The following is a 25246-nucleotide window of genomic DNA, read 5'->3' as shown; positions in this document are numbered from 1 at the left end:
AAGGCTGCAGATACAGAAATTCCTTATACAGGTTTTAATCTATACCACTATGTAAAGTAGATACATATATTACGACTTACACTATGTGCAACCGAAAACTTTATGAGCATCTTTGTAAGCAATCAGCATTATTGTAAGCGCTTTGAGACCAGGACACTTTGTTCTGCATTTGTACAGAGCCTAGCATGCTGGTTGATGGAATCCTGCTTAATAAAGGGACTCTTAGGTGCTTTCACAATACAGATCACGTATCACTGCAGTATTCCCCTGGAGTATTCTTTATACTAGGTATAGGGATGACTACAGAATACTTTGGTTAGACTATCTACTTAAACAGATAACATTTCAAAGCTTCTACTGTCTACCATTGGCTAGGAACATATTTCTGTTTGCTATTCTGGCAAGCATTGTCTCATTATTGTCCAAGCAAAGAATATCTGGTACTAGAATACTGGCAATGACTGATCAAACCTTGTTTTGATGTACTTCATCCCCTCTCATCAGGGTTGGCTTTGAATAAGAGTCTTTGATCCAGCACTGCTTTTACAGTTACTGTCACTAGGTAAACATTTTCAAAAACATTTAAGTGATTTTAGGTTCACGGGTCTCATTGAAAGCCAGTGAAACTTTCAGTAGGACTTAGGTTCCCAAATCCTTTAGATGCTCTTGAAAACTTTACATCCGTCTCCCCCACCACTATCCATGGACGTTTTAAACCCTTTTGAAGAATATTTAAAAATAAAAGCACAAGCAAATCACCTACAACCTGACACGTGACTGAAATGTGATTTGTTGTCTATTACTCTTACAATCATTGAGTATGGAAGAGGAAATCAAGTTACAAAATCCTGATTTATAGGGTCATCTGAACTGGACACAAAAAAGAGAGTTTGTTGTACTTAGTCATTTTATTTTATATGTGATGATAGGAACACATGCCATAATCTAACCAACCAGTTCATAAAACTTTACTGCACTTACCCCAGCCCAGCACTCCCAGACCATCAATCATTGTAGTGTGTGAATCAGTGCCTACCAGGCTGTCTGGATAATAGTACCCATTCTGATCGAACACCACTCTTGCCAGGTATTCTAAATTCACTTGGTGGACAATTCCCGAGCCGGGAGGAATAATCTTCATGTTGTGGAAAGCTTTGGAGCCCCACTGAAACACAATGAATAACAGCCCCAAATATTAAATACACAGGAACAGTGAAAGAGTGGATTCATCCTATCTTGATACATGTAAAGAGGAGGAATTCTTCCCATACCTTTAAGAACTCAAATCTTTCTTTGTTCCTTTCGAACTCCAGCTCCTGATTCTTCTGCAAACTGTCTGACCTATAAGTGAATAAATGAACAACAGAGCTACAAGTCTCCAAGTGAATTTAGTGTGTGGTCTGATGTGTGCGTATGGTGAAAGAGAAAACAGAAGAGCCCTCGTACCTCAAAATGCTGATCGGTTTTATATGTTTCAAGCAACTGCAGCAGTGAGCTAAAGGCAAATGATGAAAAGGGCTTAACATGTCTTAACAGTAATACCTAGCATCTGGCTCAAATACTAATCCCATACCAAATGTAGGCATTACATTTGCAGTTTGATAAAGTCTAGTTTACATCTTAAAGCAATGGAAAGTTTTCAAAACCTAAATTATACGCAAACTGTATAGCAGTAAAGGAAGCTGATGCCAATAACTGTGACTGAACACGTGCTAATACTGATCTGAAATATACACTACAGTTCAAGCCTGTACTTCTAAAAAAAAAATATACAAAGCAACTGCATATAAACAAAAAAATCCCTAAGAAGTGATTCTTTTTGGATCAGGGACACTTCTATACTCTCTGAGCCATGTAGCACCTTGTGGTCACTGTGAAAGAACTAAACAGCAATTATAGCTGGTCAGCCATTTTATTTTATTTTGAGAAATTTGTCCATCTAAAATGGGATTTCATCAAAAATTACTTTCTGTGAAACACTATTTTTCACTGAAAATATTGGGCTTTTGTAAAAACGAGAACCACGAATATTTCTATTTTTCAATTAAATTGACAAAAATGACATTTTTCACTGTCACAAAAAATTCTCACAGGAAAATATACTTTTCCCCCAGCCAGCTGTCATAATAAATAGAGATTCAAATTAAAGGGAAGAAGACTATATTTAAACAGATCAGTACCAACATGTACATATACTCCAGAGACTACCCTTCGGACATTTAATTCCAAACTGAAATCCATTCCTGAACTTTCCTCAGTGATATTTTAAGAGTGCAGTTTAAAAGTTAACGAGGAGCAGACCTCAGACAAATGATCTAAGTGAACATCTTGGGGGGAGAGAATTGGACAAACTGCTGACCTTTTCAGTTAGCTGGGTCACTGCCAGTGGAGGTTTGCATCCATATAGCTTTTGACGTTTAAAAGAAACCTGCTTTTCTAAGGGTACGTCTACACTACAGGATAAATTCGAATTAGCTTAAACCGATTTTATAAAACAGGTATTATAAAGTCGATTGTGCGCGTCCACACTAGGCACATTAATTCGGTGGTGTGCGTCCATGGTCCGAGGCTAGCATCGATTTCTGGAGCAGTGCACAGTGGGTAGCTACTGTAAAAGAATGAGGCCAATAACATCGATTTGCGTCCACACTAACCCTAAATCGATATAGTAATATCGATTTTAGCGTTACTCCTCTCGTTTTGTAGGAGTACAGAAATCGATTTAAAGAGCCCTTTAAATCGATATAAAGAGCAGTGTAGTGTGGATGGGTGCAGCGTTAAATCGATTTAACGCTGTTAAAATCGGTTTAACAGCGTAGTGTGGACCAGGCCTAAGAATCACATGGACGGAATATTTTAAAAATCTGTCAAGAGGCTTATTTCCACAGATAGGATCAAAATCTTTTATTTAAAAAACAAAACAAAAACCAGTCTGAGATGGGACACTAGATGGGGAGGGCTCTGAGTTACTACAGAGAATTCTTTTCCAGGTACCTGCTGGGCCACATGCCCACAATCTAACTGACTTCCATATTTGTGGTCAGGAAGGAATTTTCCCCCAAGTCAGATTGGCAGAGACCTGAGGGGTGAGGGGAGGAAGAGGGAGGGGTTGCCTTCTCTGCAGCATGGCTCACTTGCATGTTTAAACTGGTGTAAATGGTGGATTCTCTGTAACAAAGTCTTTAAAACCATGATTTGAGAACTTCAGTAACTCAGCCAGACGTTAGGGGTCTATTTCAGGAGCAGGTGGGTGAGGTTCTGTGGCTGGCAACATGCAGGAGGTCAGACTAGATGATCACTATGGTCCCTTCTGACCTTCAAGTCTGAGTGCTCTTAGATTCTAAGATTTCCCCCCCATTTTGTATTGTTTTCATTCAAGTGGGCAGTTATATTATTTCCTACAGAGAGTAATACATATGGAATAAGTTACTGGGTAAGACAACTGGAATATGATGAATTTAAGGAGTTTGGAAAACAGAAGAGAACTAGGGAATGACATGAGAAAGCACGACGATATCACACAGTTCAGTTAGGAAATGCAGGATAGTAGGCAGGTTTCTGAGATTCAGATGCTGCAATGAGCTCTAAGTTTGCATTATGCAGTGTAGCTCCACTGACTTCGGTGAACCTCTGCTAATTAATATCCGCTGGCCGTGGCTTCCTAGCAAGCATGGAAAATAAAATCTGCTTTATTTCCTTACCTCCTGTTAAAATCCACCTGGATGGAATGATCAATTACTAGATCAGCAGGACAGATAGGATTAATTTTTTCAGGGTCTCCGCCCAGTTTCTTCACAGCATCACGCATTGCAGCAAAGTCAACCACTGCAGGTACGCCCCTAAAATGAGAGAATTAAGCAAACTGAGGGGACAGAGCCCAGATCCTTGGGCATAGCTAGCCGATGCCACACTGCCAGCAGATTCTGACTCTAAACTCAACATTGGAATCACCACTTCACTGCAGCGGGACACAGAACCGGGGTGGAAGAAAGAACAAAGCCACATTTGGATTCATCAGTGCAGAACACTTGGGTGGAAACTCATAAGGTGACAAAGGGAGGTGGTTGTGCACCTTAGGCACTGGACTGGGAGACATGAGACCTGGATACAATCTGTGACCTTGGGCAAGTGACTCTTCCTTGCTCTGTAAATCTGCTTCCTATCTGTAATACGGGGATAATACTACCACTTTTCTCCTCCTACTAGCTGTATGTACAGTGCCTCGCCCAATGGAGATCTGATCATGGTTAGGCCTTCTAGGAACTAAAGGATTATAGATCATGGTAGTATGAGTTGGTAGTATGAGTTGGTAGAAACATCATCAGCTTTTGACTTGCAAGCCAAAGGTGACCCAGAATCCACGAGAGTGGGAGTGAACAGGCTGGCTTTCTAGAGTAGAACTCCACTGACTGAGGGAAGAATAACAAAGCCCCCACCCAGCTGTGCCAACAAGTTCTTAAACTTGACTTAAAGGCCCCCAAACTGACCACCCACATGCTTCACACTCCATAAGTATTTCTGTTAGGCTGTTGGCCAGAAGTCACATTTTCACCTCTGGTAACAAGACTTTGTAACAGTCCTATAAACATGGTTGCTCCAACAACTGACATGGCAACAAACAAAAGACCTTCCTCTCGGTTTACACAGTAGTGTCTCATCAGAGCATCTGGAACCACTGATCAGTTAAACCTTCCCGTGCTGAAGTGAAATAGGTAAACCTTTCTTTATCTCTCAGGTGGACAGACTGAGGCACAATGGGTTAAGTGGTTTAATCCAAGGCCACACCGCTAGTCAGGATTAGAAACCAGGAATTCTGGCAGTCAGTGTCATGTTCTAACCATGAGACCATAACTTTCCATGTTTGCTTTTGCAGAGCAGATGGAAAGCTTGCCCATCACAGATGGTACAATTTGCCATTTCCAAGGTTACCCTAACTACCGCTGCCCATCAGAGGCATTTTATATAGCACTCAGCACTTCACTTTTAGCCTGTTATTTTTGGGAAACATCCTCGCATAACAACACATTTAATTCTGCAGGGTGCCGAGTGCACGTAGTGTCCAGTGATGTGGTCATGGTCATTCAGGACCATTTAGGATTAGACTCCGAGTGTTCTTCCTGAAATACCTGCCCAGGAGAGGCTGTTTTAGAGCTCCAAGTGCAACAAGCAAAGACGTTCTTCGATGCAATGGACTAAAAATAAATGAGCCCATAATGTTATAGAAGACTTGTGTGTAAGAAAAATAGTGCAGATTACTAAATACAACAGGTTCAACACTGCGAATGGGGTAAGGGACTTTGCTTTTCTTTTTTGCAATCCTAAATGTTTAGACAGACAGACAGACAATACTCCAACCAACACAGCTCACGTTTATATTATGGCAGTTCCTGTGATCTAAGAAAATATGCATCTGAACATAGTGGGTGCATACCAATTTCCCCAGGCTACATGTACAGCAAAGAAAGCAACTGATATTATGAGCTAACTGGCCGATACAGAAGAGGAGAAACAGGGCAGTTATTTGCAACATTATGGGGGACTGAGGGAATGACACCAGAATACATGCATTTATGTACCCAGAGTACTCAAGATGATGTGGGCCACTGAATTACAGAATGCACAGGGCTGAAAATGAGGAACCCTCAAAATTTGAAACTCGAACTAGCAATTTACTCACTATAAGGCCTTGTGCCAAGGGCCAGATTTTCAGTACAGTTCACTCCCATTTAGGCTCTGATACAAGGGCTAATCTTTTCAAGAAAGCTCAGCACTCAGCAGCTCCCACTGTGACACTTATGGGCAGATTTTAGAAGAGATCAGCAGCGACCCTGGACATTTATTTAGGTGTCTAAATGGGAACTGAGCTCTTTAGAAAGTATAGGTCAACCTCTCTGTGCTTCAGTGTCTCCATCTGTAAAGCAGTCACCATACCTCACACCTCCCAGGATGTGTGCTAGTTAGGATCCCAATGCTGTTCCCAGCAGAGGCAATGACAGTTTTGCCACTGACTTCAAAAGGTGAGCATGATTGAGTCCTCGGTGCCCATGGTGCATTTTGGAGAATGCCAGGCAATGTATTATTTGCTAGGGTGAGAAACAGAATGAATCTGTAGTCCAATAACGTGGAGAACACCAAGGCTGTGCTGCATTCCTTCTTATCACCTGGGTCCGAGGTCCAAAGTAGAGTGGACTTCTGATGAAGTACTTTTAAAATGACCACTGTTTGCTTAAAGGAGCTCTGCCAACTAGACATGCAGTATGTTTAGAATAACGTGGCACCGCATGCAACCTCTATTTCCCTCTGCTTTGCCCACTGCGAATGGTTGTGGTTTTTACAAACCTATTTTCCTAGTCTTAGGAAACATTCGACTCACGTTAAATCCTGCAGAATAACTCGTGCAGGATTAAATGGCACTTCGACATTCTTGTTCTGCATCACATTCCAGTTGAGGATATTCTCAACATCTTCCTTCTTCACTAGGAACTCGTCACAGTTGCGGATGGCTGCCTCCAGGAGGACCTTGATAGAAAACGGCAAACGTCCTGGGGGGAAGAGACAGAAAGCAGATTGATTTTCCCCTTTTAGATGAATTTTCCAGATATCTGGGCATGGCTGTGTCCTTTCACCTTTTGGGTAGCAAAGTTCTGGCTCCACTGAAGTCAATGGGAGTCTTGACATTGACTATAATGGGTCCAGGATTTCACACATCTTTATTGGTGGCATACATCTTGCAATCACACACTCCTATCAAATCCATCACATCATCAAGGCAGCATGGGCGAAACCTGTCCTTCCACTGATCTGGCTAGATCTTCATGCCTGGCCTGGGGGACACACCTCACCGGTAGGAAGCACTCAGCTACCACAAACAACCAATGTGCAGTCCAGTTTAGAAAAAAGAACCTCGTCATAATAGGAAATTAAATAAGCCTAGATGCTAGTACCGAAAAAACAGGATTAAAAATTGATCTTCAGGGAACGGCTTTTGAATTTGTACCCATGTGTCTGTGCCCACAAAATCAAGTATCATCTAGAGCCTTCCCATAGTTATTTCCAATGCCCACCGCAGCCTGAGTACGCACGTACCAGGCAGTTCCTTCTGAATGCTGCCAACATACCATATCTTGCATCTCCCAATTTGTTCAGATTGAAGAACTTCTTCGCAGGCTGGTTGGAGTCTAGTGGCTCTGCAAGCCATGCAAAAGGGTTGCTCATGATTAAAGCCCCTGTGTGTCACTGAAAGCACAAAAGAAAAATCTTATCAGCTGGAGCATATACTTCACAATATACATTAAACACACACACACAATTCTCTTGTGACTCCTCTGCAGTCATTACTGTACGAGTGTTGTGAAGACTAAACAAGCTCAGCTGATTTCCACAGGGCTCAAACACCTACATTTGCAGCACTGTGGGTGTTGCAATGTTTTTACATGGTGACTATCTCCGGACAGACCTTGTGCCTTTCCGCTGTGCTAATCACACAGAGATTGCAGAGCCGCTTCTTCAACGGAAAGTGCAAAGTCTGAACTGACAGGTGTCCCTACCTGCCCACAGACAAAAACATCTACACTGAGTCAGATGGAACCTATTAAAACAGCGGCAGGCAAACTTTTTGGGCCAAGGGCAGCATCAGGTTTCTGAAACTGTATGGAGGGCAAACAGCTCCACCATCTATCCGACCACTCCTGCTCCTCGCTCCCTGATGGCCCCTGTCATAACTATAAAGGGAAGGGAACAGCTCTCCTGTGTACAATACTATAAAATCCCTCATGGCCAGAGACACCAAAATCCTTTTACCTGTAAAGGGTTAAGAAGCTCAGAAAACCTGGCTGACACCTGACCCAGAGGATCAATAAAGGGACAAAATACTTTCAGATCTTGGTGGGGGTAAGGTTTTTTTTTGTGCTCTTTGTCTTGGGGGTTGTTCGCTCTTGGGACTAAGAGGGACCAGACATCAATCCATGTTCTCCAAATCTTTCTGAATCAGTCTCTCATATTTCAAACTTGTAAGTAACAGTCAGGCAAGGCGTGTTAGTTTTATTTTTGTTTTCTCAACTTGTAAATGTTCCTTTTGGCTGAGAGGATTTTACCTCTGTTTGCTGTAACTTTGAACCTAAGGCTAGAGGGGGTTCCTCTGGGCTCTATGAATCTGATTACCCTGTAAAGTTATCTTCCATCCTGATTTTACAGAGATGATTTTTACCTTTTCTTTCTTTAATTAAAAGCTTTCTGTTTAAGAACCTGATTGATTTTACCTTGTGTTAAGATCCAAGGGGATTGGATCTGGACTCACCAGGAACTGGTGGGGGACAGGAGGGGGATGGTTAAATTCTCCTTGTGTTAAGCTCCCAGGGGTTGGATTGGTGTTCACCAGGGAATTGGTGAAGAAGTCTCTCAAGACTATCCAGAAAAGGGAGCTCGTATTTGAGAGTTTTCCAGATAACTCAGAAATCTGGCTGGTTGCAGCGAGACCAGAGCTAAGCTGGTAGTTAAGCTTAGAGGTGTCCATGCAGGTCCCCACATCTGTACCCTAAAGTTCAGAGTGGGGAAGGAACCTTGACAGCCCCCCAAGGATTCCTACCCCATCCAACCCCCCCGTTCCCTGTTCCCCAACAGCCCCCAGAATCCCCACCCCTGACTGCCCCTCGCCACCCCATCCAACCCCTCCTCTCATTCCTGACTGCCCCCCCCGGGACAACTGCCCCATCCAACCACCCCTTCTCCCTGTCCCCTGACTGCCCCCAGAACCCCTACCCCTGACTGCCCCCCCCGGGACAACTGCCCCATCCAACCACCCCTTCTCCCTGTCCCCTGACTGCCCCCAGAACCCCTACCCCTGACTTCCCCCCACTGGCCCATACAACCCCTGTCCTTCCTGACTGCCCCCGGGAACCCCTGCCCCCATTCAACACCCCTGTTCCCTGCCCTTTGACTGCCCTGACCCCTATCCACACCCCCGCCCCTTGACCACCACCCAAACTCCCCTGCCCTCTATCCAACTCCCCCTCACACTCCCTGCCCCCTTACCGCTCTGCCTGGAGCACCAGTGGCTGGCAGCGCTACAGCCATGATGCCCAGAGCACCAGGACAGGCAGCCACACCACCCGGCTGGAGCCAGCCACGCACTGCACAGCACAGAGCACCGGGTCAGACCCCAGCTCTGCAGCGGTGCTGCCCCAGGAGCTCGCAGCCCTGCCGCCCAGAGCAGTGTGCTGGCGGTGGGGCAAGCTGAGGCTATGGGTGTGGGGGAACAGCAGGAGAAGGGCCAGGGACTAGCCTCCTGGGGCAGGAGGGTCCCACAGGCTGTAGTCTGCCCATCTCTGTATTAAAATGACTAATCCCCTGAAAAGATTTTCACAGGTGCTACACACCCACCCCTCTTCTTGACTTGATTGGGAGCTATGGGTACTTTCCACCTCTGGAGGGTGGAGAATCAAAAATCTGGCCTCAGTGTAAAGAGTTTTTCAGTTTAACACTCACCAGAATTGGGGGGGTTTGTCCATTATATAGTGGCCTAATAGAGCACTTGACTGGGACTCTGGAGGTCTGGATTCTATTTCCCAGCTCTGCCACTGGCCTGCTGGGTGACCATAAGCAAGTTACTTTACTATCGCATGCCTCAGTTTCCCTATCTATAAAATAAGGATAATGATACGCGCTTTACAGAAAAAGTGGAAGAGCTAGGTACTATTAATTATTATATTAATGTATAATAGTAATAGTAATAATACAGGGCCATGTTGTGCACATCCCAATCACAGTAGTGAGATTACTATCCAAATAGTCCAGTTGATTTCACTGGGTCTACCTGACTCAGTAACAGGTTCACAATCTGTCCCACAAGTGTATTCAGACATCAGTCACACCTCACTCAGTTTTAATTCTTATAATTCAAACTAAGCGTGTGGGTAGAGAGGAGAGGTGCAGAGGGATTTTAGTTTGGTTAGTGAAGTGGAAAAGGCTTGTAGAAGTCTATGATTTATGTTCATACAGAACTGCAAATAAGACACAAGGCACGAGACAGGCGCACGAGCAGGAAAAGGTGCCAAGATGAGGGAACACACTGTTTATCTAAGGTAACAATGCATTCTGCATTTACTACTTTAAGCAGAAAAGAGAAAAACAAAAACCAAACCATCTCTCACTCCATGCCACACTTTCACCTCTGGGAACGCACACAAGAGACTGTCTCATTTAGGAGAATGAATGAAGTATTGACACTTCACTTTGCACACACACAAATATCAAATATAAAAATATCAAGTCCATATTATTTTTAATTGCTGCATAAATTGAGTTGTTATCCCGACATTTTCATAACATCAGAGCAGGGACCACTTCAATTCTTGTCTGCAAAGAAATCTCTAAATTCCCTGAAGACATTAATTGAGGTTTTGAACTTGAATTCTTCAAATGGATGGGCTCATTACACACACATACACCCATCTCATTTGGATCTTCTACATGTTACTTTACAAAGCGACTCTTCTTCCCAGTCTTGTAGCTATGAACCACTCACATAGCAATTTATTGACCGCAGAATTCCCAGAGGTTTTGTTCTTTGAACTTCTTTTTCTCTCCCTCTTCCTCTCTCCATTTCTTAGAGCCTCCCAGATACTGCATGACCACAAGCAAACTCATCTGCTTCCTTCTTGCTATTCTAGCCAGTCATTCTCCAGGATAAATTTTATACCATCTTTCAAACTCAGCCCTTCATTTCATGCGTGCTTAGTTTTCACAAGATTATTTAGTATCGCAGAAGATACAAAACACTAGCATGTTTCCTGACGAAGCAAGCGACCATTGCTTTGCAGTGGCCATAAAACCTGTTTTCACTGTATGCATTTGCCACAGTCTCATCTAGCTTTACAGTTTCAGCCATAACAGCCAGTCATATGTCAGTGTCAATCATGCTGGTCATTATTAACGAATTGTGGGCTATAAACCAAGTGATGCTGGCACAAAGTTCAAGCCAGCTACCTATCTAGAAGCAGCAGGGAGAATAAGACTTGCCAAAAGCCATGATTCTGCACGGATTTGTAAGTAATCACATGCTTTGGATACAGCTTAACTTTCTATGACAGTCCAGTGTATATTATTATTTCGCCTGCCTTGAAATGGGAACATACAACAGTCGGCATGCCACGGAGCTAGTATCGATGGCCTTCCAGGATTTGTACAGTATGGAAGGTCACAAGCATTTCGTTGCTGGGTCATGTCCACAGTCAGCAGTGCTTCTGACATTGTCAATGAACAGAAAGACTCATCGCTGATCACACACTACATAAATCATTTGTGCTTTCATCCAACAATCTCAAAGTGGTCTGCAAAATTAAAATATGAGATTATACCCCAGATAGTGGGTTTTAAAAAAATAAAATAAAAGACATGGGATTCTATGCTGATCAGCTGCCAGGAACTCCAGATCAAGTTGCTCAGTTTACATATAAAGATGTTTTCTAGATGCCAATCCTGTAAACAGAGTTAAGCTGACGTCTTTCAGGCTTATGCATCACCACGGCCACCAAGATTCTGTAGGTTAAAGTCTGCATTGAGTTACCCCTGGACCAGTCTTGTTCAGCTAAACTATAGAAGTCCATACTTTGGCGCTGAAGGTCCCAGGTTATAGTCCCTGTGGATAAAACCATTTCACACAGGTGTAACTGACCAAAACCTGGTTAACAATTCTGTGGGGGATGCACAGGAAGGAGTAGAATCCAGCTCGCTCACTCTGCAGAGATAACAGCAGTAAACATTTATTTTTACCTATAATGTCAGCAGATAGCACTCAAAATGCAAAGAGAGAGAAGATCTGATGATTAAGAAAGTGCAGGAGGTTCACATTTTATAGGGGTTATACCAAAACTGGATCCAGGCCATCTGATCAAAAATAGAGGAGGAAAAAACCACACTGAAAAGGACCCAAGTTATTCTTGCTCCATCTCATCCAGCAGTCTCCCCCTGCCCCGCAAAAAAACAAACAAACAAAAAACACACCACACTCCATTTCAGTGTCTGGACAACCAACTGTTTGCCAGACTCCTGATCTCTGAAGTTTACAAGCATAAGGAATCAGATCAAGATTTCTGTAAATTTCACCTGCTAGCCAGCACATGAAATGAGTGGGAGAGCAAGTCAGAAACACCACCCCATCCGCACAGTGGGACTGAGAAATGTAGGGCCCAAACTGAATGAAAGATGAATGCAAGGAAAGGCGGGAGGGGCGAGGGGGAACAGCACAGGAGACCACAAAGAACATACTACTAAACATGTGGTTAAAAAAAGAAGAAGAAAAAAATCTATTGGTCAGATTCCTAGAGTTTCCCCATCCCATGAAGTTCTCCCTGTTTAGCTGCATTTGACCAGATCAGTGTTCTGCTCGCCCCTTCCTTGCATGATTTCTTCAGAATCCCACCCTCTGCTAAGCAACCCTTGTTCGTTAACTGAAACCCTTGCTTAAAGCTACTCACACTACATGAAGATACTGCATGGTTTGTACAGAGCATCCATGAACAAAATGGCAGATGAAATTCCATGTTGGTAAGTGCACAGTAATGCACACTATACATATAAAGTGATAGGGTCTAAATTAGCGGTTACCACTCAAGAAAGAGATCTCGGAGTCATTGTGAATAGCTCTCTGAAAACATCCACTCAAAGTGCAGCAGCAGTCAAAAAAGCTAACAGAATGTTAGGAATCATTAGGCAAGGGATAGATAAGAAGACAGAAAATCTTAATGCCACTACAGAAATCCACATTTTGAATACTGTGTGCAATTTGGTTGCCCCATCTCAAAAAAGATCTATTAGAATTGGAAAAGGTGCAGAGAACGGCAACAAAAATTATTGGGGTATGGAACAGCTTCCATATGAGGAGAGATTTCTAAGATGAACAATTCCAGTCTTTTTAAAGAGACAATTAAAGGGGGACGTGGATATGACAGAGGTCTATAAAATCAGGAATGGTGCGGAGAAAATGATTAGGGAAGTGCTATTTACCCCTCAACATAACATGAGAACCAGAGGTCACATGATAAAGTGAACAGGCAGTAGGTTTAAAACAAACAAAAGGAAGTACTACTTCACACAACACACAATCAACCTGTGGAACTCATTGCTGGGGGATGTTGTGAAGGTCAAAAGTATAACTGGGTTCAAAAAGAATTAGATAAGTTCATGGAGGATAGGTCCATCAGTGGCTACTAGCCAAGATGGTCAGGGATGCAACCTCATGCTCTGGGTGTCCTAAGAATACATCTACACTGCAATAAAAAACCCACAGCGCTGATTCTCAGAGCCAAGTCTGAATGTCTACACTGCAGTTATTAGCCCCGTAGACGGTGTTAGCTGACCCGGGCAAGCTGTGGCCATGGTGCAGGTCTCCTATTGCACCCCAGACATACCCTAAACCTCCAACTGCCAGAAGTTGGAGCTGGATGACAGAGGATGGATCACTTGATAATTGCCCTGTTTTGTTCATTCCCTCTGAGGCATCTGGCACTGGCCACTGTCAGAGACAGGATAGCAAGCTACATGGATCATTTGTGATCCAGTATGGTCATTCTCATGAAGTGCACTGCACAAGGCAAAGCTACTTAAAAACCCAGTCAAACAGGAATACGAATACGTATTAATCCCTACCTTCATAGATACAAGTGCATTGTTTTCCACACACATAACATTTGGACTTTAGAGTAAAGACAGAATCCTTATGAATGTTTAGAGTGTAGTTGTAGCCATGTTGGTCTCAGGATATTAAAGAGAAAAGGTAGACCAACTCCTGTTTGTGAGAGAGACAAGCTTTCGAGCTTACACAGAATTCTTCTTTAGGTCCTTAGGAACGCAGTTCTGTCTGTACTCTATTCCTCCTACACCATGTAGCTTATCTATGCATGCAAGCAGGCTAGCGCTATATCTTTTCTTATGAGTTTAATCATTTGTTATATTATAGGTTTGTCATTACAATAGGTTTATCAATTTGTATCAGAGTAGTTTAGCTGTAATGCAAGGAACCTACAGGCAACATCCTGTCTGTTAAGCTAAGGCAAGTTATCATACATCTGTTTGAGACCTTTACCCTAGATAGGTGGTGTTGAGTGAACCATACAGTATATATGTTTGTGACCTTTCGCACAGATAAGTGGGCAAGTTAAAGCAAGTTGGTAGATAAAACCACCCAAGTTCATGGCCTTTTTCAGACTTAACAGGTACACCATGAAACAAAATGGAACATGGAAATACCCGGTTAGGACAGAAATAACAGAGGTGAGGATGAGCTAATGGTCTCTAATAGTTGCGAACATGTCATTAATATGAACAAACATGCCAGCCTGAGTGTACCCTAACATTTTTGTGGGTGAGGAAGTTAAGTTTGGACATGGAAGGAGGGCACTTAGGCTCTAAGCTCAGGGGTAACCCACCCTGCTGAGGGGGTTCTGCTTGTTTTTTGTTAGTTTGTCATTGTTAGTTCTTAATTGTTAGGTTCTAAGTAAACTCTAAGTAGGCTTCTATAGCGTTGAGCTCTAGCTGCTTCTAAGCTGTGCACCTCTCACTCAAGACGTGAGGAACCTGGACCACTGAACTCTCTTGGCATGCCAGAAGCAAGGCTTATCACCAGGTTCTCAAGGAAGGGTGCAAGTACATTAATTGAGAAACCTTTCTAGTAGATAATACAACATACCCTGCTAGAACAATATCGCTGCTTTTGTAATTGGTTGATTATTTGATTAATATTCCATTACTGTTCCATTTATCTCAAGAAAAGGCTTAAAGCTGCCTTTTGTTCTCAGTGTGAATTTCCTTGTCAGCTATCCCAATGGTCCCTGCAAATTCTGTGTAACCCGATTCTGGGATCTTATTATCAATTGATCAGATTCACTGGTGAGCCTATTACCCGTATTATCTAAACAATATTATTAATCTCCCATAAAATCAGGCAACCAACAGGTGGGAAGAGTGTGAGTTTCTCCAGCAACAAAGGGGTTATATTCACCTCTCATATGAAGTTACTACTAATGGGTTACTTGCATGCTTTGAGACAACATCCCGAAGTGACTAACGAGTCATCACAACTATTCACTTTTATTATTGTTATTATTGTTAAAGCAAGGGGGGGGGGAAATCAGCAGCATTCCCAGATCTTATCGCATCAAGAAATACATTATGTTCAATAAAGCTATGCTCTCACACACTCTGACCATCTTGGCTAGTAGCCACTGACGGAACTATCCTCCATGAACTTATCTAATTCTTTTTGAACCCAGTTATAGTTTTGACAAACTGGAGAATTGGTCTGAATGCAACAAGATGAAATTCAATAAAGACAAGGGTAAAGTACTTCACTTAGGAAGGAAAAATCAACTGCACAACTACAAAATGAGGAATAACTGTCTAGGTGGCAGTACTGCTGAACGGGATCTGGGGATTATAGTGGCCCACAAACTGAATACAAGTCATCAATGTGATGCAGCTGCGAGAAAGGCTAATATGATTCTGGGGTGTATTAACCGGAGTGGTGTATGTAAGATCCAGTAGAGTTCTAGTCTACTCAACACTGGTGAGGTCCCAGCTGGAGCACTGTGTCTGGTTCTGGGCACCACAATTTAGGGAAGAGTCCAGAGAAGAGTAACAAAAATGATAAAAGATTCAGAAAAACCTGACCTCTGAGGGAAGGTTAAAAATAGTTGGGCATATTTAGTCTTGAGAAAGGAAAACTGGTGGGGGTGGAGGGACACACCTGATAACAGTTTCGTAATATGTTAAGGGCTATTATAAAGTGGACAGTGATTAACTCTTCTCCATGTCCACTGAAGATAGGACAAGTAGTAATGGGCTTAATCTGCAGTAAAGGAGACTGAGGGTTTGGCTACACTTGCAGCTGTACAGCGCTGGGAGTTAAAGCTGTCTTCCTAAAACTGTATAGGGAAAACGCTGCAGTGTGGCCACACTGACAGCTACCAGCGCTGCAGTGTGGCCACATTTGCAGCATTTGCAGCTGTGTTGGGAGTGATGCATTATGGGCAGCTATCCCAGCGTTCAAGTGGCTGCAACGTGCTTTTCAAAAGAGTGGGGTGGGATGGAGTGTGACAGGGAGCGTGGGGGAGAGAGAGAGAGAGAGAGTGTGTGGATTTTTGGAGCCGACACTGTGTCAGCTCCCTGCCTTGCAAATTCCAACCACTTCCCCTACCCCCCTCTCTTTCACTCTTAAATGCAAATAGCCTTCAAACCAGATAAGCAGCTGCTCCGATAGACTCCCTTTGCCCCCCTGCCATGCTGTTTCTCTCCTCAAGCAAACACTAGCTGTGGACATTCCCTGCCTGCCTCCCCTCGGGCAAACAGTAGCTGTGTTTGTTTTTCAGGGCTTGGCTACACTGGCACTTTACAGGGCTGCAACTTTTGTGCTCAGGGGTGTGAAAAAACACCTCCCTGAGGGCTGCAAGATAGAGCGCTGTAAAGCCTCAGTGTAATCAGTGCCGCAGCCCAGCGCTGCAAGCTACACCCGTAAGGGATGTGGTTTAAGTGCAGCGCTGGGAGAGCTCTCTCCCAGCGCTGGCGCTCCGACCACACTCACACTTCAAAGCGCTGCCATTTCAAGTGTGGCCATACCCTCAGATAAGCAGCTCCGGGAGCCCCCAGTTCACAACAGAACAGAGTTCTTTAGTTAAAAGCATTATGGGAAAATTCTAGAGGTCAGTTACAGCCTAGTAAGATTAATCACTGTTTACACTGGCACTGCAGCACCAGCACTGTTCTCTTTATTCCTCTCGTCCATGTGGAGTACAACCAGCACTGTAGCCAGGGAGATTTAGGGTATGGCTATTGCTTACAGTTGTACAGCACTAGGAATTACAGCTGTCTTGGTACAGCTATGTAGGGAAAGCGCTGCAGTGTGGCCACATTTGCAGCACTTGCAGCGCTGTTGGGAGTGGTGCATTGTGGGCAGCTATCCCAGCATTCAAGTGGCTGCAACGTGCTTTTCAAAAGAGGGGGGTGGGGTGGAGTGTGACAGGGAGCGTGGGGGAGACAGAGAGAGTGGATTTTTGGAGCTGACACTGTTCTCAGCTCCCTGCCTTGCAAGTTCTAAGGACTGGAAGATACACAGCACCTACCTTCAATCATTTTAAAAGTTTTGACCCCTTCCCCCACCCCTCTCTTATTCACTAAATGCAAATTATGCACTCCTAAATAGCCTTCAGCTGCTCAACACGGACTCCCCTCTCTCCTCAAGCAAACAGCTGTGAACATTCCAAAGCAATTCCCCAGCCTCCCCTCGCTAGCTGGAGCAAAGAGCAGCTGTGTTTGTTTTTTAGATAAGTAATTCTAGGGAGCTCGGAGTTCAGCCATTCTTCCGGTTTGTTGTGGATAGGAATTCTGGGATACCTCCTAATACCCTGGAGGCCAAGAACAGCGCTTTTGGTGGCCACACTTGACGAGCAGCGCTGCATCACCAGGGCTCCAATCGTTAACACCCCAAGCAGACCAGGTGTACAGCCAGCACTGCAGCCAGGGAGTTGCAGTGCTGGATGTGCCTTGCAGGTGTGGACAGTTACTAAGTTGCAGCGCTGTAAACCCACCACCAGCGCTGCAACTCTCCAGTGTAGCCAAGCCCACAGCTCTGTATGTGCCCTGCCAGTGTGGACGGGGAGTAAGTTGCAGCGCTGCTCTCCAGTGTAGCCAAGGCCTTAGGTTAGCTAGGTAGGAAAAACTTTGTAACTAAGGGTAGTCAAGCTCTGTAATAGGCTTCCAAGTGAGTTCCTGGAGTCCCCACCAGAAGCTTTCAAAAACAAGTTGCAGGGTGGGTCTAGGTTTACTTGGTCCTGCCTCAGTACAGAGGGCTGGACTTGATTTCCCTGCATCCCTTCCAGCCCTATATTTCTAGCATTCTCTCTGCTGAGGTGTCTTGTATTTTGTTGCATTTTAAATGACTTCAAGGTTACCTCAAACATTTGGATTGGGGCCATTTTTTGAGCATCTCTCCACACACCTAAATAACTGGCAGCTTGTCTCATATGAGCCACCAGAACAGACTTCAGAGAGTAAAAAAACCTCTCCGTCACTTACGCTCCATGATGGATTCAAACTATCCCTTCAAGGCAGGAGGTTTTGAATCATGTTACCAATTCCCCAAGCTGCCTATTACCCCTTATTTTAACTATTAAAATTGTCAAAAAACATTACAGCACACATACTCACACACGCAAAAGCTTTACTCATCTGTGTCGCGGGCTGCCAAAAGGCACTGGAGCAGAATGCCAGACTCCTAAATTAAAGCTCTCTCAGGACAATATTGGGCACAAATCCCATTGATATAAATAACCAGCGTGTACAACTCAAGGGCACGACCTGACCCTTAATTTGTCTAATGCATACAGCTCCCCTTCCAAAAGGAAGGCAGAAGGGATGGGGGAATAGGTTAGACTAAAATCTACAGAAAAGCCCTAAAAGTGATCTCTTTTCCATGCTCTCACATTCTGATTAGATACAGGCCTGAGTGGACATATGCGAAGCTGGTACCAATCTTCACCAAAGTTCAAAGCAATACAAGCGCAGGTGGTCTGGCATAGGCACCATCTCTAGCCCTGCTAACCCTGGAAATCAAAAGATATTGGAGCAAGGGATTTCCTGTCCAGCTGGAATTTTAGCATGTTTTGAGCATCTAACTCTTCCCTTTGTTCCCTTGAGAATACCTCTTGTCTTACTGTGCCGTCCATGGATTTGTCCAAACTATGGATTAGCCAAAGGAAGACAGAAGCAGTTTCTAGCCAATCATGAAATATATCAACATATAAATATTTTACTTACTCAAGAGTCCATGTGTGGCATGGAAAAAGAACAATGCACAGTGGACAAATATTTTAGATTTATGTGTAACTACTTTAATCATCCAAGGCAAAACAGGACAGTTACAGCCCCTGCAATATACGCTACATGGAATCAAAGCTAAAGATAGCTGGGTAAAGTTCAATGCCTGTGATATCACTGAGCACCAGGACAAGCCTTGTTTTACAATATATTTTCTACATTTGCATTCCCGTATACCTAGAGGAGTGTATAAGCAAAGGCACTATTGTAGTGAAGACACTGATTCTGTTCAGAGAAAGAAAAGCTCTTTCCAGTTACCATTTGCTCTCTTGAGGTCACATAAACCCACTATATCAGAAACAGACAGTATTGTAGTATTGCTGTCAATGAGTGCATTTAGTACAGCGGTTTCAGTGCAATGCATTACAGAAGCCTGGAAGAACAGAGCAGTTTTAAGGATGTACATAATGGAGAAGGAGACAAAGAAGAGGCCACTGACAATTTGGCAACTGAACAAACATTTTGCTGGCATAAAGCAATGGCACAGCTGGGACCACCTGCCCTTGCAATCAAATGCAGTAAAGTGTAAAGGGACTTGATAGCACTACATGTGTGAAAACTTAAGGGATCCACTTTCAATATTAGCACTTTAAATGAACAGTGCACTGCAACAAGAAGAATTGGGCCTCAGGCGCCCGATCAGAATGTATATAGACCATTCGCTCCAGAAAGAATTTGTCTTTTTTAATTGATAACGTGTCTGACCTAAAACCTTGGATGGCCCCTTTAAGATCAATGTAATGTTAGAAATATAATACATAGCAACTCTGGACTACATTTTCAGTGCACTGTGCAAGCAACTAGGCGGCTATTTCTTATTGTTTTAGTTTGTACATCTCATCTTATCACTTAAAATATGCAGGGGGGGTTATTTTATCTCACATCCCATCGCAGTTCACATCTGTGGGTTTCTTGTGCAAATTCTGCAGTTGAAAGTGTGAGCAATCAACTCCAAGTAGTCTCAAAAAATTCCAGCCACAGGAGCCTAGATGAGCTGTCAGACAATGGTATTAATTTTCTGCTAAAGGAAGCTCAAGGCAGGTGAATCCAGTCTTTGATGAAGACAGGTGTGTGCCTCCCACTTGACAGCGGTTGTCAAGTGTTACGTGTTATTATGAAGTTCACTCAACTTGTTATCCAACATGATCAGAACTAGCAAAATGACACTGAAAGTCCCGTGGTGGACCAATCTCTGGGAATCTGAACATCTGCTTTCCACTTCATCAAGTCACTCCTCTCAGAGGCGCACACTTCCCCACACTAATTCACTCACCATCCTTCCTTGCACTGCACACACAAACTGATACTATACAAGTGATGGCCCAAGAGGCTTCTGTGGCTTGGCTTTTGTTTTGATTGATAATTCAGAGATGCAAGACACACATACCATCTGTGGTCTTTTCAAAGAAAGCCCTTAGAACAGAATCTGGTTTTACAGGAACTAATGAAATCAAAAAACTAAATGTGATCAAGGCATAAAAGTTAAAGAAACACTGTAACTTTGCTTATGCAGCAAGTGTTCTTGTTAAAAATAAAGACATTCTGTAACTACCTCTTTTGTTACAGGGAAAGAAGTCTCAAGCAAGTAACATTAAACATCTCTGCATTTCTGGGGTAAATATTCTTAGGCTTTGGCTACACTTGCGCGTTATAGCGCAATAAGTGCTCTACCTCACTTCCCGTCCATACTGGCAAGGCACATAGAGAGCTCTGACTCCGTGGCTGGAGCGCTCCTGGTACTCCACCTCCCCGAGAGGAATAACATTTGTTGCAGCTGCACCAGTGCCAAGGATTATACAGCTTTACCACCATTTCATGAAACCTGCTAGAAGTAGTTACTCTAAACATGGGCAATAATGTTCCTAGTGTAAAAACAGCACGATCCAGTCACTGGATAAGGCACTGGGCTGGGACTCAGGAGACAGAGCCAAGAATTGAGCCTGTGCCACCGACAGCTGGGTTGCTTCTCTATGCCTCAGTTTCCCTCTCACCCTTTGTCTTGGCTATTTAGACTGTAAGCTTTTCATCAGACAGACATATTCGTGCTATGTGAACATACAGCACCTAACACAATAAAGCCTTGATCTCATTTGGAACCTCTCACGCTATCTTATTACAAGCACAGAGTGATAAGAGACAAGGCTGAATCGCTTATAATGAACAATAAAGGATTAAAAGTTGTATTTAAACCAGTACTTGGCACACTTTCCTTCCCCTGATTTTATTAAGCATTAATCATCTCTTTCCCCATCCCCTGCATGGAACCTTGAACTCACCACAGGGGTTTTGTTTGCTTGCATGTCACCATCAGGGATAGCAGAAGAGCTCTTTCTGCTACAGCAAACAGACACAGTCTTTGGCCATGATTCTGCAAGCTGATCCATGTGAGCAGGCCCCTGCATAGCCTCACTGACTTCAGTGGGGCCACATATAAGCAGAAGGGTTAGGGTGACCAGATAGCAAGTGTGAAAAATCAGGATGGGGGTGGGGGGTAATAAGTGCCTATATAAGAAAAAGCCCCCCAAATCAGGACTGTCCCTATAAAATCAGGACATCTGGTCACCCTAAGAAGGGTCCATCTGTGTGGAGCTGTGCTAAGAACACAGAGACTCCATATGAAGGCAGAGCTCTGCGTGCTCGGATCAGCGTGCAAGATTAGGTCTTTGTGTAGATATATTGTATGGGTAAGATATAATTTGCCTTAAATTAAAATAGAGAGATTTTCAAATCTATGTATAGCAGTTTTTAATATTTAATAATATACTAAACATCTAGAACCCAGAGTTAAATTCTCAATATTCTTAAAGTTACAATATTTTACATTTGAGTTGTACACTGAAAAGGTGGCAGGATCACACATTAATAACTAGAAGTCCTGCTACTTGGAGATCTGTTTCACTTGGAACAGGAGGAAAGAACTATGCAGTCATCACCGAAACACTGAAGAAGTCAACAGAGTTACTTTGGATTTACACCAGCATGACAGAGGAGAATTGGGGCCTGTGTGATTACAGCCAGTTAAATTAAAATCCCAGCCATTCCTATTTTATGGATTTAAAGTATCATCCGGAGTTTCCTGGGGGAAGGAGACGACAAGGAAGAAAAGGCCAGGGACCTTGACACCCCTCTAGGGCACCAATGTGACTTAAAAACATAGATCACGGCCCGAGCTGGGAACAGAGCTCACGTGACCAGCCTTCCCCCCCCTTCTCAAGGGGACATGACAAGAAAATTCAGGAGACTGAAACTGACACAAGGGGGGTCGGGGAGTAATACGGAAGAGCTCGGCATGCCCAGGCTGCATGCCCCCGGCTATAAAAGCAAAGGAAAGGCTGCTCGGGCTGGCAAACAGGGTAGTGTTGGGGGGGACCCAGTACGGGAGGAGGAAGGATACAAGTTTGCAATGAGTGTCCAGCCAGCGACACCCCCTGCATCGCCGGGAGAGGCGAGGCCTGTTCATTTTCACCAGCCCTTCTCCCATCCCCGGCCCTGCGGCGCAAGCACGAGGCAACCCCCCGTGCCCCAGGCTGCAGGTCCGACCCCGTCTCCCCGCAGAGCTGCAGATTAAAGGGAGCGGGGAGCCAGCCCCTGCCGGAGAGGGGCAGAGCCCGCGCGGGTCAGCTGGAGGGAGACCCCCGACGAGCGGCTCCTACCTTCCCCGCGGCGAGCCCCGGCCGGGCGGGCGGGCGCGTCCGGACTCCCCCGCGCAGCGGGCAGCACAGACAGGGCGGAGAGGCGCCGCCGCTGCCTCCTTCGCTCGCTGCGGGACAGGCTGCTCCGCCCGCCTGGGGCGGCCGGGCTCCTCCCCTGCTGCTCCGGCGGGGGTGTGGGAACCAGAGTCAGCTGCGTCCCCTTGCCAGCCCCCGGCCCCCTCCCTTCCCAGGCCCCGGCGCTGGCTGACTGCGCCCCCGCCCGTGGCGAGCTCCTGAGCAGGAGCGGGGGGACGGGGCCGCCCCCCAAACGTGCCCGCCCAGCGTACGAGGGCAGAGGCTGACGATTGCAAGGCCAGATCATCCGTGCAGCCTGTGTCGGGCCCCCCCGCCCTCCAAAGTGCAGCACTAGCCCCTCCCTTCCTGACATGGACTCTGCAAAGATAAACGCGATCGCGTGACAACCAGCAGCCAGATGATGGTTGGTTGGTGCGTGTGGAGAGGCTGAGAGAGTTAAAACGGGGAAGGTCATAGGGTGACCAGATGTCCCGATTTTATAGGGACAGTCCTGATTTGTGGGGTTTTTCCTTTATAGGTTCCTATTACCCCCCAGCCCCATCTCGATTTTTTTTATGTTTGCTGTCTGGGCACCCTAGCTAAGGACCTGGGGATTGCGGCAGAGACATCTTGCTTTACTATAATACAAAATTTCAGTGCCTCATAACCTCTCCCCCCATCACACCCAGCAGTTACAAAACACTTCACTGGTCTCCCTCGTGACCTGTGTAACACAGGCCATACAACTGCCCTGAGGATTCCTCAGTGCGGACAAGCCCAGAGATGCAGGCAACTAAACCAAAGCAATTCACTCTGCACGTCTGCACTAAACAAATGGGGAGTTCCACACCCAGACTCGGTTTACAAAGGAAAATGACTTTGCTTCAGAGGTGAAAGTAAGCTGGTCCAGTAGAAGCAAGAGCCAACACGCTGTGCTGGACTGCACCAGCTTCCACAGCAGGGATATAAACAGGGAGCCCAGAGCCCTTTAAATCTCACCCACAGCTTGGGGCCAGGCTTCTGCAGCTGTGGGGAGCCCAGAGCCCTTTAAATCCCCCTGCAGCTCCTGCAGCTGGGCTGGGGCCAGGATTTAAAGGGCTCTGAGCTCCCCACTGCTGCAGGAGCCTGGGGTCCTTTAAATCCCGGCCCCAGCCTGGTAAGGCTTGGGGCTCCCTGCAGCGGCAGGAGCACTTGGCCCTTTAAATCCACACCCAAGCCCAGCTGCCAGACGCGGGCGGGGATTCAAAAGGCCCGGAGCTCCTGCAGCAGCTGGAGCCCCAACCCCTTTAATTTGCCGCTGAGCCCAGGGGGCTCCCAGCCACCTCTACAGCTAGAAGCCCTGGATTGATTAAAAGGCCCTGAGGCTCCTAACCACAGCCAGTGCCCCAGATCCTTTAGATCTTGAGAGGCCCCACCTCTTCTGGTTGAGGCCCTGCCCCCTCAGGACTCCAGCAGTACCAGTAAGTCCTGTAAGTTACTTTCACCCCTACTTAGCTGCCACCTACCAGCTCAGCCAATAGGATTTGAAGGCACTAGTGCTTGGACAGCAGGTATTGCTGATTTGAAGAGGGGCCTTGCAAATGGGTCACGGAAGGCCTAATTTGGCCTCAGAGCCTTTCTGTTGAGTGACCACACATGAGAAAGATAGGTAGCCCCTCTCCCCCCAGGTTAACTCAGAGCCCAGGGTGAGTTTGCAAGGCTGGCTCTTGGAAAACACATCTTGTTACCTACAGGCTGGTCAAATTTAATGTCATGATGCCATTACCATAGAGTCACTTTCTAGAGTACAGCCACCTGATCACACAATGTGCTATGAGTGAGACTAACTTAAGGTTGCTCTGGGAACCGTAACCTTGAGTTTTCTGACTTTATAAGTGGGTTGTTTGCCATTTGGCCCCTATGTGTCCTGTCCTGTGGATGCATTGGGGTTCTAGCACATAATCAGCTAAAGGATCAGGGCCTTATTCTCCATTTTTATAAATAACTCACCTCTACATTAACTTTCCTTTCTGTCTTAAACTTGTGGATCAAATTCTGTAGTCGTTACTCACACAAATCTCCCACTGACTTCCATGGAAGCTTTGCTTGAGGAGGTACAGCCAGTTCCTATGTTTGCTAAAATCACTTCTTTATTTGAACAGTGCTATGATACCACTGGTGTTTTACCCCCTTCAGACTGTGTAATGTAGGTTGGGGCCTGATTTTCCAGACTCTCACGCTTGTGAGTGACATTACGTATGAGTGGAGTATCATAACCTTAGTCCCAGATTTGGACCTTAGCGTCCAAAATATGGGGGTTAGCATGAAAAACCTCCAAGCTTAGTTACCAGCTTGGACCTGGTACCTGCTGCCACCACCCAAAAAATTAGAGTGTTTTGGGGCACTCTGGTCCCCCTGAAAAACCTTCCTTGGGGACCCCAAGACCCAAATCCCTTGAGTCTCACAACAAAGGGAAATAATCCTTTTTCCCTTCCCCCCTCCAGGTGCTCCTGGAGAGATACACAGACACAAGCTCTGTGAATCCAAACAGAGTGAATCTCCCTCTCTGTTCCCAATCCTGGAAACAAAAAGTACTTTCCTATTCCCCCAGAGGGAATGCAAAATCAGGCTAGCAATCCAACACACAGATCTCCCCGATTCCTTCCTCCCACCAATTCCCTGGTGAGTACAGACTC

The 25246-nt window shown here is 45.1% G+C and overlaps 1 protein-coding gene across 2 annotated transcripts in view; it reads right to left on the bottom strand.

The window, feature by feature from the left end:
* The window catches only part of ACO1 (aconitase 1), a 43078-nt gene extending 20367 nt beyond the window's left edge, over positions 1–22711 (bottom strand). Inside the window, exons 1-7 of one of the 2 annotated variants that reach the window (XM_050943068.1) lie at positions 22518–22711; positions 21141–21277; positions 7119–7236; positions 6374–6542; positions 3702–3839; positions 1272–1341; positions 982–1165 (exon numbers count right to left, since the gene is read on the bottom strand). In XM_050943068.1, the coding sequence (XP_050799025.1) occupies positions 982–1165; positions 1272–1341; positions 3702–3839; positions 6374–6542; positions 7119–7215 (658 nt within the window). In that variant the 5' untranslated portion in view covers positions 7216–7236; positions 21141–21277; positions 22518–22711. The remainder of the gene's footprint in view (positions 1–981; positions 1166–1271; positions 1342–3701; positions 3840–6373; positions 6543–7118; positions 7237–21140; positions 21278–22517) is intronic. The other variant, XM_050943067.1, reaches the window with a different exon arrangement.
* Positions 22712–25246: the final 2535 nt, after the last annotated feature.

The sequence above is a fragment of the Gopherus flavomarginatus genome, chromosome 3 (assembly GCF_025201925.1).
Source record: "Gopherus flavomarginatus isolate rGopFla2 chromosome 3, rGopFla2.mat.asm, whole genome shotgun sequence".
In the NCBI taxonomy this organism is placed as follows: Eukaryota; Metazoa; Chordata; order Testudines; family Testudinidae; genus Gopherus; species Gopherus flavomarginatus.
This window is presented reverse-complemented; position numbering and strand designations above follow the sequence as displayed.